The following is a 21,454-nucleotide window of genomic DNA, read 5'->3' on the forward strand; positions in this document are numbered from 1 at the left end:
GCAGAGAGATCATTTTTCTTTCCCATGTTACTTGAAAACTGTGGCCTGCTTAATAATGTGGAACATCATTTTAAGTAGTTTTCCTTTAATTAGAATCACCTGGAAAACTAATTATCACATGTGTTTAAGATTGATTTCAGTGATCCATTGAGCCCTGAGACATAATACCATCCATGAGTTTATTTGAAAAACAAAACAATTAAATCTTTATGACACTTAAATCCAATTTGCATAATAATTTGGAACACAGTGTATACTGAGGTCCAGAATGAAAGCAAATTTTAGTCCTTTAAACAATACATTTAAATGGTCACTGTCAATAGTACAAACATTCAAGATGGCCTCTCTGTTTACTGAGGTATCAGGCTATATGCAGCCTATAGAAGTTTATGAATAAAGATGGGGGGCTGAAGGTAGGAGCTGAATAGAGAGCTAGAGAGAGGGGGCACTGACAAATATAGACATGTCTTGCAAGTTGCACAAATCTGCAGGGCATCTAACCACAGATCCCGCAGTTCCATCTCTATCGTTCAGATGGCAAACTAACACATTAAGCTATATTAATAATACTTACCGCAACAGCGAGTGTAACAGAATCTAGTTCAATCTTGCCCAAATGACCACAAAATATGGAACTCACAAAATTAATTAAGAATACCATTATTTGTGAGAGGAACTAGAAAAAAAAGAAAAAAAAAAATCAGTATAAGTGTGATGTATATTATTGATATGTCACAATACTTTATCACATTAGGCCATGTTCACTCATTCAACATTTGGTCTGTAGTTTACATCAGTATTTGTAAGACAAAACCAGGAGAGGGACAATCAGATTTAAAGTATAATAGTAACACGTCACCACTTCTTGATTTTCTCACCCACTCCTGGTTTTGGCTTACAGATACTGAGGTAAAATACTGACCAAATATTGAAGGTGTGAACGAGGCCTATAGTAAAATACCTCCTGTTTCCTAGACACTGACGTGTGCTTTCCTGATGGTGTTCAGAGTATAAAGAAAGTTGACTACTCAGTAATATAAGATAATTACATATAGCAGTTATCACACCCAAGCTCTTCATCTGGGCATGGATTCAATGGAGGAAGGAGGAATGAGTAGCGGCAGGATAGTTCCAGTAAGTAGCAGGGCTGCGGAGTCAGAAAGTCAAACTCCAATTGTAATGAATAATACTGGAGAGATTGCACAGAAACCACCACTGTCAACAGTTGTCAAGGATAACAGCCAGGCGCCACGCAACTTCCATTGCTGTCACCACTTTGTCAGAGGAGGCAAATCCACTGCCTCCAATCGTCAGGACAATTGACTGAGGAGTGATGGACAAGGCTGCTACCACACTGGCAACTGCACAATAACAAAAAGAATTACTAGTTGCCATCACCAATCGTTTCATTGAACACCCGTTACAGGTAGCGCGTGGCTTCAAAAATGCGGTTTACAGAGTAAGAGAAACAGCGCTATTAAGTTTTGTGTATTTAATCCGGGAGGTAGGCATTGTATACTTATAAAAAAAATATACAAAGATTATACCAAATGGGAACAATACAATACTGTATATACAATTGCATGAAATAAAAAAGGATAATAAAAGAGAATTACTAAACCTGTTGCAAGAATGGCTCTTATATTTATGGATGCAAACGCTCTGATTAGGAAAGTGGACCACTCACAGCGAAGAGACTGTCTTCCTGACTAAACAATGACAGACACCAAAACTAATTTTTATTATCTCAAGGTTACGCCCACATACCTGCCCTTGGTGAGCTCATATGGAGACTGGTCGTGGAATGTGCTAGGCCTTTTAGAAATTTATGAGATCCCCAACTTTCAGAATATCTTTGCCTCTGGAGGTCCCAGGGGATAGATATTGTCATCATAATTCCTATTGCGATTTTCCCTTTCTATAAAGATGAAACATTGCGTGGACAGCATAATCCAACGTACCGATATTAAGTTGGAGTGGTTATAATGAACTTACGGTGAAGTGAGTGAATGTGTTACGTTCGTCCCTTCACCACGGAGCCAAAAATATTTTCTCCTATAAATATCATGTAAACCCCAATATTCATCACTGACCACTGGATCCAAAACGTCTGTTGACCCGTGAATGAACAGCTGGGTGGCTGATTCCCAGAGCAAATTTCATGCTGTAATGGATCCAAAAAGTTTGTTGACCCGTGAATGAACAGAGGAAGCTCTTGGCTGGGTGGCTGATTCCCAGAGCAAATTTCATGCTGTAAATACTTGGTCAATGCAAGAGGTTCCTACTTCAATAGGTTTACGTGTCAGCTCTCTCTTACTTCCCCAGTTGTAATTAATCCCATTTTTTCAATGTGAAGTCATACTTTAAAGGAGGTTTAAGTGTAAGCTCTTTCTCACTTCCCCAGTTATAATGAATCTCATATGTTCAAAGTGAGGGAGATATTTCCAGTCTCTGGAAAAATCTTTAAGGCTATTTAATTTTCCTCTATGACATTAATTATAAATGAGCCATTTATGAAGAAGTCAAAGGACCAGTTTGGAAATTTTGTACTGCCCCTTTTGTTAGCAGACAGTAATGTGTATGTAGTGTGTGGACACTACAATGTCTTCTTTTACCAGTGCTTTTCCATGCATCATGTGACCACAGCCCTTGAAATGCTCTATGACCGTATAAAGTGGCGATACATCTTAAGTTCGTCAAGTATACGGACTTTCCCCACTTAATATTGTTCAGGATTTATAAGATATGTTTAGTATTCTGTAAATATGACAGCACACAATCTTTCAATTCAATATTTAAATATCTAGATAAATTTGAATTAAAGAATCAGTGGCTAATATTATAGGCCTCCCAGAAGGTTTCTCACTAGAAATGTGTACCTTAGGCACATGATAAAATATAGACATTTTTTAGATTCGGAATATTAACCAAATTTTGCCTTCTAGTTAGTTAATAATCTCACATTCACACCCTCCTGTTAGGTGTCGAGTTCCCGACGCTGCACAGGGGGAATCTCGAACCACCTCCACTGCGGTCTCCCATTCTTCCCCAGCCACAGTGAAGCCTGCTCAGCAGAGACGTCGATCCCAGCGTCTGGCTCAGGCAAATACTGTGCGTTTGGTTACTGCTGCCCTTCCAAGCTCAGCCATCGTAACCAGCACTCTTCTATGGAGAGCAGACGCTCCTGGGACGAAGTCCTGTTTTTCCTCTACTGAGCATGCCCAAGGGACGACCTCTCATAGGAGGTCGGGGGTCACATGCTCAGGTCCTGTGGCGGCTCCAATTGGACCATGAGGAAGGTCCCGGAGTGCTACGGCTATAAAAGGTTCACATGGCCATTCGGCCATGCGCTAGTATAAACCTGTTATCGTGTGTGTGTGGATGTATGCTCCTAAATCGTACCCATTTCTAGTGTTGTTGACTGCTCGTGAACGGTGGAGCTACCTAGCGCCTGACAGTGCTATCCTTAACACAAGAGCACGATCCTTACTACGTCAAACCAGCAGCGACCGCAAGTGCGGCGCCGTGTGTAATTAGTGTGCTTTCCTAGCCCTAGTTAGGGTGGTTAGTGGCGTCTGCCAGAGCGGCGCTGTACGCACTCTGTGCGGTACATCTTAAATTAGTCCTGACAACCGGTCAGTGTAGGGTGGGAACTCCTGCTTGATCTCAGCATCTGACTCAGGGCGTCCTCAGGTGCAGGCTCAAAAGCCAACAAGGGTCAGTGCGAGATCAATCACCAGCATAGTAGGGGTGAATTTCAGGGATCCCACTAGCGTTCATCTGCTGCACCCTGTGACTGCTAACAGGGCACAGCGTTTCCTTTGTTTCCTTGCGACTCTGTGAAGCAACAGAGTTCGTATCAGTTCATACCAGGTGACAGAACACGTTTTTATTCTGGCGTAGTACCGTCATATAGTCCCGCCATTACCTAGCAGCAGGTTCCATCTCTGCACGGTGGACCCCGGGCTGCGAACGCACCTTATTACTATCTTTATATTTATTCGGTGCGTTCCACCAGCCCTAACACTTCCTAATTAAATTAATTAGCTCCTTACCATACTCAATAGGGTGGTCCTTTATAGTTTTGCTATATGTTTTAGTATCACTTAGTAGACACAAATATTCCATAACCATTATACCACCACCCTTTTCGCCAGTCATATTATAACATTTCCATTATTTTGCAAATTAATAATTTCCCTCCTTTCTTATGATGAAAGATTATTATGATTCCATTTGGTGCCAATTCTAGTGTCTACATTATGCATCTTTCGAATTACTTGATTCTGAAAACTAAAAAAGGCATGATAATATTCCTGAAGGGGGTTAAATTTGGACTTAAATTGTATATCTGTATCTTTTAATCTCTGGTCTTTTCATATAATGCTTTTTAAGGGCTAGATGGCCCATAAATTGTTTGACATCAATAAAAGCCTGAAAAAGGTTGAATTTAGATGTTGGAGCAAATTTTTAATTCTTTCTGTAATAATCACTCTTCATCTTTTGTTAATATAGGTTTTATAAGTTTAGTTATACTGAAAATTTTTTGGCCTACCTTCAATATTATTACATAGTTAACAAGGACGAATAAAGACATTTGTCCATCCACTTCAGCCTATATTCCGTCAGAAAAAATCCCCATATCTACGTCCTTCTAATGAACCCAATAACTGTAAGATATAATATTGTTATGCTCCAGGAAGACATCCAGGCCTTTCTTGAACCCCTCGACTGAGTTCGCCATCACCACCTACTCAGACAAGGAATTTCAGATTCTCAGTGCATTAACAGTAAAGAATCCTCTTCTATGTTGGTGGAAAAACCTTCTCTCCTCCAGACGCAGAGATTGCCCCCTTGTGACCGTCACATTCCTTGGTATAAACAGATCCTCCTTGTATTGTCCCCTTATACATTTATACATGATTATTAGATCGCCCCTCAGTCATCTTTTTTATAGACTAAATAATCCTAATTTTGCTAATCTCTCCGGGTATTGTAGTTCCCCCATCCCCTTTATTAATTTTGCTGCCCTCCTTTGTACTCGATCTAGTTCCATTACATCATTCCTGAGCACCGGTGCCCAAAACTGTACACAGTACTCCATGTGCGGTGTTACCAGGGATTTGTACAGAGGCAGTATAATGCTCTCATTATGTGTATCCAGACCTCTTTTAACCCCTTTCTGACATCGGACGTACTATCCCGTCGAGGTGGGGTGGGCCCGTATGACCACCGACGGGATAGTAAGTCCAGCACGATCGGCCGCGTTCACGGGGGGAGCGCGGCCGATCGCGGCCAGGTGTCAGTTGACTATCGCAGCTGACATCCGGCACTATGTGCCAGGAGCGGTCACAGACCGCCCCCGGCACATTAACCCCTGGCACACTGCGATCAAACATGATCGCAGTGTTCCAGCGGTATAGGGAAGCATCGCGCAGGGAGGTGGCTTCACTGCGCCTGCTCAGAGCAGGCGCCGGGAAGCCTCCAGGAGCTGTGCACGTCAGATCGGCGATCTTACACTATAGCATCATGCCCCTCCCTGGGGCAATATTATAGTGTAAAAAAAAACCAATTTTCACATGTGTAAAAAAAAAAAATTCCAAAAAAAAAATATATATTGTTCCTATAAATACATTTCATTATCTAAATAAAAAAAAAACAATATAAGTACACATATTTAGTATTAGTATCGCCGCGTCCGTAGCGACCCGACCTATAAAACTGTCCCACTAGTTAACCCCTTCAGTGAACACCGTAAAAAAAAAAAAAGGCAAAAAACAACGCTTTATTATCATACCGCCAAATCAAAAGTGGAATAACACGCGATCAAAAAGACGATTATAAATAACCATGGTACCGCTGAAAACGTCATCTTGTCCCGCAAAAAACGAGCCGCCATACAGCGTCAAAGAAAAAATAAAAAAGTTATAGTCCTCAGAATAAAGCGATGCAAAAATATTTATTTTTTCTATAAAATAGTTTTTATCGTATAAAAGCACCAAAACTGGTTTTCGGTCATTCTGCCTCACAAAAATCAGAATAAAAAGCGATCAAAAAAATGTCACGTGCCCGAAAATGTTACAAATAAAAACGTCAACTCGTCCCGCAAAAAACAAGACCTCACATGACTCTGTGGACCAAAATATGGAAAAATTATAGCTCTCAAAATGTGGTAACGCAAAAAATATTTTTTGCAATAAAAAGCGTCTTTCAGTGTGACGGCTGCCAATCATAAAAATCCGCTAAAAAACCCGCTATAAAAGTAAGTCAAACCCCCCTTCATCACCCCCTTAGTTAAAGTTAAAGAAAAATTAAAAAAAGTATTTATTTCCATTTTCCCATTAGGGTTAGGGCTAGGGTTAAGGCTACAGTTAGGGTTGGGGCTAAAGTTAGGGTTAGGGTTTGGATTACATTTACGGTTGGGATTAGGGTTGGGATTAGAGTTAGGGTTGTGTCAGGGTTAGGGGTGTGGTTAGGTTTACCTTTAGGATTAGGGTTAGGGATGTGTTTGGATTAGGGTTTCAGTTATAATTCGGAGGTTTTCACTGTTTAGGCACATCAGGGGCTCTCCAAACGCGACATGGCGTCCGATCTCAATTCCAGCCAATTCTGCGTTGAAAAAGTAAAACAGTGCTCCTTCCCTTCCGAGCTCTCTTGTGCGCCCAAACAGGGGTTTACCCCAACATATGGGGTATCAGCGTACTCAGGACACATTGGACAACAACTTTTCGGGTCCAATTTCTCCTGTTACCCTTGGGAAAATACAAAACTGGGGGCTAAAAAATAATTTTTGTGGAAAAAAAAGGATTTCTTATTTTCACGGCTCTGCGTTATAAACTGTAGTGAAACACTTGGGGGTTCAAAGTTCTCACAACACATCTAGATAAGTTCCTTGGGGGGTCTAGTTTCCAATATGGGGTCACTTGTGGGGGGTTTCTACTATTTAGGTACATTAGGGGCTCTGCAAACGCAATGTGACGCCTGCAGACCAATCCATCTAAGTCTGCATTCCAAATGACGCTCCTTCCCTTCCGAGCTCTGCCATGCGCTCAAACGGTGGTTCCCCCCACATATGGGGTATCAGCGTACTCAGGACAAATTGGACAACAACTTTTGGGGTCTAATTTCAACTGTTACCCTTGGAAAAATACAAAACTGGGGGCTAAAAAATAATTTTTGTGGAAAAAAAAATAATTTTTATTTTCACGGCTCTGCGTTATGAACTGTAGTGAAACACTTGGGGGTTCAAAGCTCTCACAACACATCAGGTGCTCTCCAAACGCAACATGGCGTCTCATCTGAATTCCTGTCAATTTTGCATTGAAACGTCAAACGGCGCTCCTTCCCTTCCGAGCTCTCCCATGCGCCCAAACAGTGGTTTACCCCCACAAATGGGGTATCAGCGTACTCAGGACAAATTGTACAACAACTTTTGTGGTCCAATTTCTTCTCTTACCCTTGGGAAAATAAAAAATTGGGGCCGAAAAGATCATTTTTGTGAAAAAATATTATTTTTACGGCTCTGCATTATAAACTTCTGTGAACCACTTAATGGGTCAAAGTGCTCACCACACATCTAGATAAGTTCCTTAGGGGGTCTACTTTCCAAAATGGTGTCACTTGTGGGGTTTTTCAATGTTTAGGCACATTAGGGGCTCTGCAAACGCAACATGGCGTCCCATCTCAATACCTGTCAATTTTGCATTGAAAAGTCAAACGGCGCTCCTTCCCTTCCGGTCTCTACCATGCGCCCAAACAGTGGTATCAGCGTACTCAGGACAAAATGTACAACAACTTTTGGGGTCCATTTTCTCCTGTTACCCTTGGTAAAATAAAACAAATTGGAGCTGAAGTAAATTTTTTGTGAAAAAAAGTTAAATGTTCATTTTTATTTAAACATTCCAAAAATTCCTGTGAAACACCTGAAGGGTTAATAAACTTCTTGAATGTGGTTTTGAGCACCTTGAGGGGTGCAGTTTTTAGAATGGTGTCACACTTGGTTATTTTCTATCATATAGACCCCTCAAAATGACTTCAAATGAGATGTGGTCCCTAAAAAAAATGGTGTTGTAAAAATGAGAAATTGCTGGTCAACTTTTAACCCTTATAACTCCCTAACAAAAAAAGATTTTGGTTCCAAAATTGTGCTGTTGTAAAGTAGACATGTGGGAAATGATACTTATTAAGTATTTTGTGTGACATATCTCTGATTTAATTGCATAAAAATTCAAAGTTGTAAAATTGCGAAATTTTCAAAATGTTCACCAAATTTCTGTTTTTTTCACAAATAAACGCAGGTAATATCAAAGAAATGTTATCACTATCATGAAGTACAATATGTCACGAGAAAACAATGTCAGAATCACCGGGATCCGTTCAAGCGTTCCAGAGTTATAACCTCAAAGGGACAGTGGTCAGAATTGTAAAAATTGGCCCGGTCATTAACGTGCAAACTACCCTTGGGGGTAAAGGGGTTAATGCACCCCATGATCCTGTTTGCCTTGGCAGCCACTGCCTGGCACTAGCTGCTCCAGGTAAGTTTATCATTAACTAAGATCCCCAAGTCCTTCTCCATGTCAGATTTACCCAGTGGTTTCACGTTCAGTGTGTAATGGTGATATTGATTCCTTCTTCCCATATGTATAACCTTACATTTAATTACCTTACATCTCTTTTGAATTGGAAGGAAACTGGAAAGACAATATCTCTCGCAATAGGGTCTTATCCAGGTAAATAGTATCAAGAAATAAGGAAAGTTGCTTACCTGGCCATGGTTGTGTACCACAACCTCTAACTGAACTTAAAAGCTGCTGGAGACCCACAAGGGTACCAAGATGCCAATAGTGGACAAGAATGGATTAAATTCTGCGCTGCTTGGATGGAGGGAGCAGAGGCATGAATGAAGTCAAAGACAAGTATGGATTAAGTGAGAGTCATTTGTCAATGTGTTTCTAAGTTTCACACTTCTTCAGGACAACCCACAGTCTGTGAAAAGTGTAAAACTTCGAAATGCATTGACAAATAAACCACACATAATCCTGTAGTGCAACGGTATCCACACTGTGCAGTGATGAGGCAGTGACCCAGCAAAGTTCGAAGCAAAACGTGTATTAATGTCCAACTCACAGAAATACACAGCACACAATATCCTCTGGATGGCAGTCGGAACCATATCATTCGGATCGCAGCCGGGAAACACGCCAATCCATCTCAGAGACTGGTTGCCGTGGGCGACTGCACTGCCGTGTACGCTGTGGGAGCCAGGCCTTTCAGCTCCATTTGCCTGTGTTGCCTCACACAGGTGGAGCTCTGCAGAGCCTTCTGCTCTGCACTTTCAAAACCTAAAATGACACACCCAACCATTTGCATCAGGGGTTTCTACTAGGAACCTGTGGCCGTAGTCAACATGAAAAACCCAGCCGGTAAGAAAATGGACTGCCCCACTACCATCCTGTAGTCCATTTTTAAAATTAAAGCCCAGAACAGGTTTTCTTAAGTCGGCTTTGGACAAATAGCTTACACAAGACCAAGACTCACTTTTATTTTGCATTGCAATCACAGCTATGCCTGTGAGTGGAATGCACTCCCACGGTCTCAATACGCCTCCGTGCGCATCCTGGGGGGGGGACACATAGCGACCCTCACATGTGACATCGGTCACTGCCTCACATAACCCTCTGTTCAAACGTGTGGGGTTGAACACTTGTCACCCCACATGTGACGCATGACAGGGCATCCGCAAGTCCCTGTGACTTCCCCACCCGATGCTCTGAGAAACCAAAGTTTTGTAGGGACCGGAACCATTGGTTGATGCGAGCATTCCTCCCCTTTGCCTTACTCCTCCACAATTTGTTACTTGATCAACCACCTTACCGTTCCCCGTTGCAGACGACACGCCCACTTTTCTGACTGACAGTAGATTTGAGCCAGTTTCGGATGGCCTCGACCCTTATTTTTATTTATTTGGGGTTCGATAACATCGCAGCTCATCCCGTAACCTAAGTACCTGCCTTCTGGCACTCGGTACTGTTTCCTCTGTACCCTTACCCGTGCCTCGGCGACTATATCATGAATCACCGAGGTCCAAACCGGCCACTCTGGGCATACATCTGTATTACGTCGCACCCGAGCCTCCCGTCGCTGCTGATTAGCGAGAGCTCAATTCATTTTAACCTGACCACCGGCTATATCCTTGGCCAAGGTTCCCTGTGGGTACGACCATAGCCACCTCCGTGATCACACCTTCCTGATTCCTCCAGGCTTTCTTTCTATACGTGCATCTCTGTGTGGGACCCTGGAACTGAGCTATCATAAACTTACCAGGGGACATTTACAGTTCGGAGGTTTGGTGGGGTCTCCTCGACCTTTCCTGCCAAAACCTCTAGGGGGAACCTATCGGGGTTCCACTCAGTCAGTCCTTAGGTTGGCGACTCTTTTGGCAGGAATCCCTTACTCGGGATCTTCGGGTTCTGGACCCAGAACAACATTTACCTTGGGAGGGTAAACCCTCGTCTCCCACAGGGACCAAAACATGGGCAAGCCTCTTCCCAACACAGTCCCATATGGAAGAGACTTCACCACACCAACAATAAAACTGTCTTGTTATTTATTCCATATGGTGAATACGGTAAAAGAAACCATGGCAAAATATCGCTTTTTCATTCATCATCAAAAACATTTTTTAACAAAAAGCGACCAAAAAGTCATATGTAGAAAAAGATGGTATGAATGAAATGCCAACCCGTCCTGCAAAAGACAAGCTTTAATATGGCTTATTTGACAAAAAAAAAATCTTACAAGCTCTCAGAATATGATGACGCAAAAGAAAATCATTTTTGTAAAATTGAGTTTTTACTGTGTAAAAGTAGCAAAGCATGAAAAAAAATATATAAATTTGGTATTGCTGTAATTGTACTGACCAAAACATTAAATTGGTCTAAACGCATTTAATCTTACAAGAAATAAAAACAATAACAAATAACTGAATTGCTGATTTTTCATTCATTCTGCATCTGAAAAACCTGAATAAAAAGTGATCAAAAAGCATTATGTGCCCTAAAATGGTACCAAGAAAATCTCGAACTCATTGTACAAAAAATAAGCTCTCATATAGCTCGGTCCACTAAAAAAAAAAAAAAAAAGTTCTCAATATGGAGACAAAAAACTATTTATTTTTTTTTAAAAAAAGCTTTTTCATTGTGTGATAGTAGCAAAACATAAAAAATTATATATACAGTGAATCTGGTATCATTGTAACCATTAAAACCTACAAGAGAAAAAAGTAAGCAAAGTAATGGACCTCATATGTTGCTCCATGCAGTATAATGTTTCATACAGTACATATAATGCCCCATACAGAATAATGGGCCCCATATAATGCTCCACACAGTATAATGGGCCGAATATATTGCTCCATATAGTATATAATGGGTCGATATAGTGCGCCATACAGAATAATGGACCCCATATATTGCTACATATAGTATGTATTGGCCCTATAATGCTCTATACAGTATAATGGGCCCCATATAATGCTCCATACAGTATATAATGACCCTGTATAATGCTCCATAAAGTATAATGGGCCGCATATAATGCTCCATACAGTATAATGGCCCCATATAATGCCCCATCCTACTATATAATTGTCTAAGGGGTACTTCCGTCTGTCTGTCCCGGATAATCATTGGTCGCGGCCTGTCTGTCATGGAATCCAAGTCGCTGATTGGTTGCCGCAAAACAGCCACGACCAATAAGCAACGGCCCAGTCCTTTGATCCGTCACATAGCCGTTGTAGCTACGCCATTTGCGCTGATCGTCATCGTGAATAGAGCACTTACGTTTGCAGCTATGTATCCGGCCAGCGCTGCTGCGCAACTTTCGTGACGCTGGTTCTCCTTGGCGGGCCCTGTGTGGGACGGGTTGGAAAGTGGCCACCGGTGGCGCACCCTCGGCGTGAGGATGATGGCTTCTCCTCACCGAGGAGCTCCCCTGCTGCTTACATGTGCGCCAGGAAAGCGGCCACCGGTGGCGCACCCTCGGCGTGAGGATGATGGCTTCTCCTCACCGAGGAGTACAGGAGAGAGGAGCGGGACAGTGTACTGACCAGGAGGGAACGTGGAGGCGTCTGGACAGTGCGTGTACCGTCCTGGGTGAGCGAGGGAGGCGGGGAGGAAGCCGGGGACCGGGAGAGGGCAAAGAGTGGAGGGTAGAGGGGGCTGCGAGAATGCCGGCCTGTGACGACGTATTGGAAGCTGGGGACCGGGAGAGGGCAAAGAGTGGAGGGCAGAGGGCACTGCGAGGACGCCGGCCTGTGACTACCTATGGTGTGCGGGCAACCGGAGTCCTGCATGTGCGGAGAGCCGGGGAGGAGCAGGGTCGGCGCCCGAGTGAGAAGCAGTGGTGCCGGGGAGAAGGAGCAGGGTCCCCTGGGAGAGCAGAGGCGCCCGAGTGAGAAGTAGGGGAAGAGGGAGCAGAGCTGCGGCTACGCCAAGCATGTGCAAACCTCCAACATTCTGCGCCCCCAACAGGCGCAGTCCTCCCACGCATTGGCGCGGGATTTGAGACATGCTTTGCTGATTGGTTGCGGCCGGCCGGGAGCAACCAATCAGCGTTATTTGTGCGGGATTTAAACACCACTCACAGAGCAACATACATACATACATACATACATATTCTGGAGTACCCGATGCGTTAGAATCGGGCCACCATCTAGTACAGTATATAATGGCCCCGTATAGTGATCCACACAGTATAATGGTCCCATATATTGCTTCATACAGTATAATGGGCCTCATATATTGCTCCATACTGTGACATAAATGCCATCACTGCATGGCTTCCTTTCCCCCACCAGGCAGATACACCGACTTACTCACGACTCCTGGCCATGCAGCGAGTTCTGTTCTCTGCGTGTTGTTGCTGTGAGCCCCATGCCCTCTGCTTGCTGTGTGCATATTTTCTGTCTGTATGCATAGGGCAGCCATGCCCGGCCTTCTTGATTCTTAAATACAGTATGCGCATTCCTAATGTGTCCCCAGCCTATTGCTAAGAGGCACTCGGTACTTAACCCCTTCACCCCGAAGCCTGTTTTCACCTAAGTGACAGGGCCAATTTTTACAATTCTGACCACTGTCACTTTATGAGGTCATAACTCTGAAACGCTTCAACGGATCCTGGTGATTCTGACATTGTTTTCTCGTGACATATTGTACTTTATGATAGTGGTAAAACTTCTTCGTTATGACTTGCATTTATTTGTGAAAAAAACAGAAATTTTTCAAATTTTTCGTTTTTATGCCCTTAAATTAGAGAGTTATATCACATAATATAGTTAATAAACAACATTTCCCACATGTCTGCTTTACATCAGCACAATTTTGGAAACATAATTTTTCTTGTTAGGGAGTTATAAGGGTTAAAAGTTGACCAACGATTTCTCATTTTTGCAACAAAATTTGCAAAACCATTTTTTTTACGGACCACCTCACACTTGAAGTGACTTTGAGGGGTCTATATGACAGAAAATACCCAAAAGTGACACCATTCTAAAAACTGCACCCCTCAAGGTACTCAAAACCACATTCAAAATTTTTATTAACCTTTCAGGTGCTTCACAGGAATTTTTGGAATGTTTAAAAAAAATTGAACATTTAACTTTTTTTTCACAAAATTTTTACTTCAGATCCAATTTGTTTTATCTTACCAAGGGTAACAGGAGAAATTGGACCACAAAAGTCGTTGTACAATTTGTCCTGAGTACGCAGATACCCTACATGTTGGGGTAAACCAATGTTTGGGCACATGGCAGAGCTCGGAAGGGAAGGAGCGCCGTTTGAAATGCAGACATAGATGGATTGGTCTGCAGGCGTCATGTTGCATTTGCAGAGCCCCTGATGTACCTAAACAGTAGAAACCCCCCACAAGTGACCCCATATTGGAAACTAGACCCCCCAAGGAACTTATCTAGATGTGTTGTGAGAACTTTGAACCAACAAGTGTTTCACTACAGTTTATAACGCAGAGCCGTGAAAATAAAAAATATTTTTTTTTCCACGAAAATGATATTTAATTATTTTTTAGCCCCCACATTTTTCCCAAGGGTAACAGGAGAAATTGGACCACAAAAATTGTTGTCCAATTTGTGCTGAGTACGCTGATACCCCGTATATGGGGGGGGGGAACCACTGTTTGGGCGCACGGCAGAGCTCGGAAGGAAAGGAGCACTGTTTTACTTGTTCAAAGCAGAATTGGCTGGAATTGAGATCGGACGCCATGTCGCGTTTGGAGAGCCCCTGATGTGCCTAAACAGTGGAAACCCCCCAATTCTAACTGAAACCCTAACCCCAACCCTAACCCCAACCCTAACCCCAACCCTAATGGGAAAATGGAAATACATTTTTTTTTAATTTTATTATTTTTCCCCTAACTAAGGGGGTGATGAAGGGGGGTTTGATTTACTTTTATAGTGTTTTTTTGGCAGATTTTTATGATTGGCAGCTGTCACACACTAAAAGATGCTTTTTATTGGAAAAAATAGTTTTTGCATCACCACATTTTGAGAGCTATAATTTATTTATATAAATTTATCATATTTTTGCCCACAGAGTCATGTGAGATCTTGTTTTTTGCGGGACGAGTTGACGTTTTTATTGGTACCATTTTCGGGCACATGACATTTTTTGATCGCTTTTTATTCTGATTTTTGGGAGGCGGAATGAACAAAAACCAGCAATTCCTGAAATTCTTTTAGGGGGGCGTTTATAGCGTTCCACATGTGGTAAAATTGATAAAGCAGCTTTATTCTTCAGGTCAGTACGATTACAGCGATACCTCATTTATATAATTTTTTTATGTTTTGGCGCTTTTACACAATAAAAACTATTTTATATAAAAAAATAATTGTTTTTGCATCACTTTATTCTGAGAGCTATAACTTTTTTATTTTTTCGCTGATGCTATATGGCGGCTTTTTTTTTGCGGGACAAGATGACGTTTTCAGCGGTACCATGGTTATTTATATCCGTCTTTTTGATCGCGTGTTATTCCACTTTTTGTTCGCCTGTATGATAATAAAGCGTTGTTTTTTGCCTTGTTTTTTTTTTTTGCGGTGTTCACTGAAGGGGTTTACTAGTGGGATAGTTTTATAGAGCGGGTCGTTACGGACGCGGCGATACCAAATATGTGTACTTTTATTGTTTTTTTTAATTTACATAAATAAATGGATTTACTGGGAAATTTTTTTTTTTTTCCTTTATTTGGGGATTTTTTTTTTTTATACATTCTATTTTTTTTTTTTACTTTCCACTATTGTCCCAGGGTGGGACATCACTGTATTAGATCAGATCGTTGATCTGACAGTGTGCATAGCACTCTGTCAGATCAACGATCTGACAGGAAGGTTAGGAGGCTTTCCGGCGCCTGCTCTCAGCAGGCGCCGGCTAGCCAGGTCATTCCATGACCCGGAAGGAGTCCCGCGGCCATCTTGGATCGGGGGACTCCTTCCGGATCACCGGAGCAACGCGATCTCATCACGTTGCTCCGGTGGGAGAGCGCAGGGAGCCCCCGTCCCTGCGCGATCCCCCTCTATGCCGCTGTCACTACTGACAGTGGCATCAGAGGGGTTAAATGCCCGCGATCGGCGCTAGCGCCGATCGTGGGCATTGCTGCGGGGTGTCAGCTGTCATATATAGCTGACACCTGCACCCGATCACCGCGGCGCTCAGCGCGAGACCGCGGTGATCGGTGCGCCGTATGTCATGGATCCCAATGGCTGGGGATCGCACTGGACAAGCAAAATAACATAAATAACGGACGAGCTCTAGGGTGATGGAACCTGGGCTGACCGCTGCCCTACTCCTGACAAACACAACTAGAAATAGCCAGGGAGCGTGCCTACGTTGATTCTAGACGCCACGCGCCAGCCTAAGAGCTAACTAGCACTGCAGAGGAAATAAAGACCTAGCTTGCCTCCAGAGGAATGAACCCCAAAAGGTATAGTTGCCCCCCACATGTATTGACGGTGAAATGAGAGGAAGGCACGCACATAGAGATGAAAAATAGATTTAGCAAAATGAGGCCCGCTATAACTAGAAAGCAGAATGATACAAAAGGGGTCTGAGCGGTCAGCAAAAAACCCTAATCAAAAACCATCCTGAGATTACAAGAACCCATGTGCCAACTCATGGCACATGGGGAGAACCTCAGCCCACTAGAGCTACCAGCTAGCATAGAGTCATAATTAGCAAGCTGGACAAAAAACCAAACAACTGAAAAACAGAACTTAGCTTATCCTGAGAGATCTGGGAGCAGGTAGCCAGGAACCAAACTGAGCACATCTGAGTACATTGATAGCCGGCAAGGGAATGACAGGAAAGCCAGGTTAAATAGGAAACACCCAGCCACTGATGGACAGGTGGAAACCAGAGACCGCAACCCACCAAAGTCACCCAGTACCAGCCGTAACCACCAGAGGGAGCCCAAAAACAGAATCCACAACAGTACCCCCCCCTTGAGGAGGGGTCACCGAACCCTCACGAGAACCCCCAGGGCGATCAGGATGAGCTCTATGGAAGGCGCGGACCAAATCAGTCGCATGAACATCAGAGGCGACCACCCAGGAATTATCCTCCTGACCATAACCCTTCCACTTAACCAAATACTGGAGTTTACGTCTGGAAACACGTGAATCCAAGATCTTCTCAACAACATACTCCAATTCTCCCTCCACCAGCACCGGAGCAGGAGGCTCAACCGAAGGAACAACGGGCACCTCATACCTCCGCAATAACGACCGATGGAACACATTATGAATAGCAAACGATGCTGGGAGATCCAAACGAAAAGACACAGGGTTAAGAATCTCCAAGATCTTATAAGGACCGATGAACCGAGGCTTGAACTTAGGAGAAGAGACCTTCATAGGGACAAAACGAGAAGACAACCACACCAAGTCCCCAACAAGAAGTCGGGGACCCACGCGGCGACGGCGATTAGCAAACTGCTGAGTCTTCTCCTGAGACAACTTCAAATTGTCCACCACCTGATTCCAAATCTGATGTAGCCTGTCCACCACCACGTCCACTCCAGGACAATCCGAAGGCTCCACCTGACCAGAGGAAAAACGAGGATGAAACCCCGAATTACAAAAGAAAGGAGAGACCAAAGTAGCAGAACTAGCCCGATTATTAAGGGCAAATTCGGCCAGTGGCAAAAAGGCAACCCAATCATCTTGATCAGCAGAAACAAAACACCTTAAATAAGTTTCCAAGGTCTGATTAGTTCGCTCCGTCTGGCCATTCGTCTGAGGATGGAATGCAGACGAGAAAGACAAATCAATGCCCATCTTAGCACAAAACGTCCGCCAAAATCTAGACACAAACTGGGATCCCCTGTCAGAAACGATATTCTCCGGAATCCCATGCAAACGAACCACGTTCTGAAAAAATAAAGGGACCAACTCAGAGGAGGAAGGCAACTTAGGCAAGGGTACCAAATGAACCATCTTAGAAAAGCGGTCACACACAACCCAGATAACGGACATTTTCTGTGAGACAGGGAGATCTGAAATAAAATCCATGGAAATGTGCGTCCAAGGCCTCTTCGGGATAGGCAAGGATAACAACAACCCACTGGCCCGAGAACAGCAAGGCTTAGCCCGAGCACACACTTCACAAGACTGCACAAAGGTGCGCACATCCCTTGACAAGGAAGGCCACCAAAAAGACCTGGCCACCAAGTCTCTAGTACCAAATATTCCAGGATGACCAGCCAACACAGAAGAATGGACCTCGGAGATGACTCTACTGGTCCAATCATCCGGAACAAACAGTCTTTCTGGTGGACAACGATCAGGTTTATCCGCCTGAAACTCCTGCAATGCACGTCGCAAGTCTGGGGAGACGGCAGACAATATTACCCCATCCCTAAGGATACCAGTAGGCCCAGAGTCTCCAGGAGAGTCAGGCACAAAACTCCTAGAAAAAGAGCATCTGCCTTCACATTCTTTGAACCTGGCAGGTATGAAACCACAAAATTGAAACGAGAAAAAAACAACGACCAACGAGCCTGTCTAGGATTCAGACGCCTGGCAGACTCAAGGTAAATCAGATTTTTGTGATCAGTCAAGACCACCACACGATGTCTAGCACCCTCAAGCCAATGACGCCACTCCTCAAATGCCCACTTCATGGCCAAAAGCTCCCGATTACCCACATCATAATTGCACTCGGCAGGCGAGAATTTTCTAGAAAAGAACGCACATGGCTTCATCACCGAGCCATTGGAACTTCTCTGTGACAAAACCGCCCCCGCTCCAATCTCGGAAGCATCAACCTCAACCTGAAAAGGAAGTGAAACATCTGGTTGACATAACACAGGAGCAGAAGAAAACCGGCGATTAAGTTCCTGAAAGGCCTCCACAGCCGTAGGAGACCAATTAGCAACATCAGCACCCTTTTTAGTCAAATCAGTCAAAGGTTTAACAACACTGGAAAAATTAGTAATGAACCGACGATAAAAATTAGCAAAACCCAAGAACTTCTGAAGACTCTTAACAGATGTAGGTTGTGTCCAGTCACAAATCGCCTGAACCTTGACGGGATCCATCTCAATAGTAGAAGGAGAAAAAATGTACCCCAAAAAGAAATTTTCTGGACTCCGAAGAGACATTTTGAGCCCTTCACAAACAGAGAATTGGCCCGCAGGACTTGAAACACCTTCCTGACCTGTAGAACATGAGACTCCCAGTCATCAGAAAACACCAAAATATCATCCAAATACACAATCATAAACTTATCCAGATATTCACGGAAAATATTGTGCATAAAGGACTGAAAGACTGAAGGAGCATTAGAAAGTCCAAAAGGCATTACCAAATACTCAAAATGGCCCTCAGGCGTATTAAATGCGGTTTTCCACTCATCACCCTGTTTTATCCGCACAAGATTATACGCACCGCGAAGATCTATCTTAGTGAACCACCTAGCCCCCTTAATGCGAGCAAACAAATCAGTCAATAATGGCAATGGATACTGATATTTGACTGTAATCTTATTCAGAAGGCGATAATCTATACAAGGCCTCAGGGAACCATCTTTTTTTGCCACGAAAAAAAAACCTGCTCCCAGAGGGGACGAAGATGGACGAATATGTCCCTTTTCCAAGGACTCCTTAATATAATTCCGCATAGCAGTATGCTCTGGCACTGACAGATTAAATAAACGACCCTTAGGGAACTTACTGCCAGGAATTAATTCTATAGCACAGTCACAATCCCTATGAGGAGGGAGCGAATTGAGCTTAGGCTCCTCAAAAACATCCTGATAGTCAGACAAAAACGCAGGGACCTCAGAAGGAGTAGATGAAGCTATTGAAATCAGAGGTGCATCATCATGAACCCCCTGACATCCCCAGCTTAACACAGACATTGTTTTCCAATCCAGGACAGGATTATGAGTTTGTAACCATGGCAGACCAAGCACTAGTACATCATGTAAATTATACAGTACAAGGAAGCGAATCACCTCCTGATGAACGGGAGTCATGCGCATGGTCACTTGTGTCCAGTACTGCGGTTTATTCATAGCCAATGGTGTAGAGTCAATTCCCTTCAAAGGAATAGGAACTTCCAGAGGCTCCAGACTAAAACCGCAGCGTTTGGCAAATGACCAATCCATAAGACTCAGGGCAGCGCCCGAATCCACATAGGCATCGACGGAAATGGAAGACAGTGAACAAATCAGAGTTACAGACAAAATGAACTTAGACTGCAGAGTACTAATGGCAAAAGATTTATCAACCTTTTTTTTGCGTTTAGAGCATGCTGATATAACACAATCCATTTTTCCGCCTATAATTTTGCCGTTCACTTCTGGACTGAATTCTATCACATTGCATAGTCTCAGGTGCCTGTTCAGAAGACACCGCCAACTGGTGCACAGGTTTGCGCTCCCGTAAACGCCGATCAATCTGAATGGCCATAGCCATAGACTCATTCAGACCTGTAGGTGCAGGGAACCCCACCATAATATCCTTAATGGCCTCAGAAAGACCATCTCTGAAGTTTGCAGCCAGGGCGCACTCATTCCACTGAGTAAGCACCGACCATTTCCGAAATTTTTGACAATATACTTCCGCTTCATCATGCCCCTGAGAGAGGGCTAATAAAGCCTTTTCAGCCTGAATCTCCAGGTTAGGTTCCTCATAGAGCAATCCCAGTGCCAGAAAAAACGCATCCACACTGAGCAATGCAGGATCCCCTGGTGCCAATGCAAATGCCCAATTCTGAGGGTCGCCCCGCAGGAAAGATATTACAATCTTAACCTGCTGAGCAGGGTCTCCAGAGGAGCGAGATTTCAAAGAAAGAAACAATTTGCAATTGTTCCTGAAATTCAGGAAGGTAGATCTATCTCCAGAAAAAAACTCTGGAATAGGAATTCTAGGTTCAGACATGGGAGTGTGAACAACAAAATCCTGTATGTTTTGAACTTTTGCAGCAAGATTACTCAGGCTGGAAGCCAAACTCTGGACATCCATGTTAAACAGCTAAGGTCAGAGCCATTCAAGGGTTAAGAGGAGGTAAGAAGCAGCTAGACAGCAATTAAGGGCTAGGCAGCAAAACTCTGAGGGGAAAAAAAAAAAAAAAATTTCCCTTAAACACTTCTTTTTCTCCTGCTTCAGCCCAAACAATTAACACTTTGTGGGCCAGCTATACTGTCATGGATCCCAATGGCTGGGGATCGCACTGGACAAGCAAAATAACATAAATAACGGACGAGCTCTAGGGTGATGGAACCTGGGCTGACCGCTGCCCTACTCCTGACAAACACAACTAGAAATAGCCAGGGAGCGTGCCTACGTTGATTCTAGACGCCACGCGCCAGCCTAAGAGTTAACTAGCACTGCAGAGGAAATAAAGACCTAGCTTGCCTCCAGAGGAATGAACCCCAAAAGGTATAGTTGCCCCCCACATGTATTGACGGTGAAATGAGAGGAAGGCACGCACATAGAGATGAAAAATAGATTTAGCAAAATGAGGCCCGCTATAACTAGAAAGCAGAATGATACAAAAGGGGTCTGAGCGGTCAGCAAAAAACCCTAATCAAAAACCATCCTGAGATTACAAGAACCCATGTGCCAACTCATGGCACATGGGGAGAACCTCAGCCCACTAGAGCTACCAGCTAGCATAGAGTCATAATTAGCAAGCTGGACAAAAAACCAAACAACTGAAAAACAGAACTTAGCTTATCCTGAGAGATCTGGGAGCAGGTAGTCAGGAACCAAACTGAGCACATCTGAGTACATTGATAGCCGGCAAGGGAATGACAGGAAAGCCAGGTTAAATAGGAAACACCCAGCCACTGATGGACAGGTGGAAACCAGAGACCGCAACCCACCAAAGTCACCCAGTACCAGCCGTAACCACCAGAGGGAGCCCAAAAACAGAATCCAC

At 43.6% G+C, this 21,454-nt stretch overlaps 1 protein-coding gene across 1 annotated transcript in view; it reads right to left on the reverse strand.

Annotated features, from left to right (window-relative positions):
- The window catches only part of LOC143816234 (multidrug and toxin extrusion protein 2-like), a 184,662-nt gene that overhangs the window by 131,022 nt on the left and 32,186 nt on the right, over positions 1-21,454 (reverse strand). The window contains exon 2 of the mRNA XM_077296370.1: positions 575-676. Coding sequence (XP_077152485.1) covers positions 575-676 — 102 coding nt within the window. The remainder of the gene's footprint in view (positions 1-574; positions 677-21,454) is intronic.

This window comes from Ranitomeya variabilis, chromosome 3 (assembly GCF_051348905.1).
Source record: "Ranitomeya variabilis isolate aRanVar5 chromosome 3, aRanVar5.hap1, whole genome shotgun sequence".
Classification (NCBI taxonomy): Eukaryota; Metazoa; Chordata; class Amphibia; order Anura; family Dendrobatidae; genus Ranitomeya; species Ranitomeya variabilis.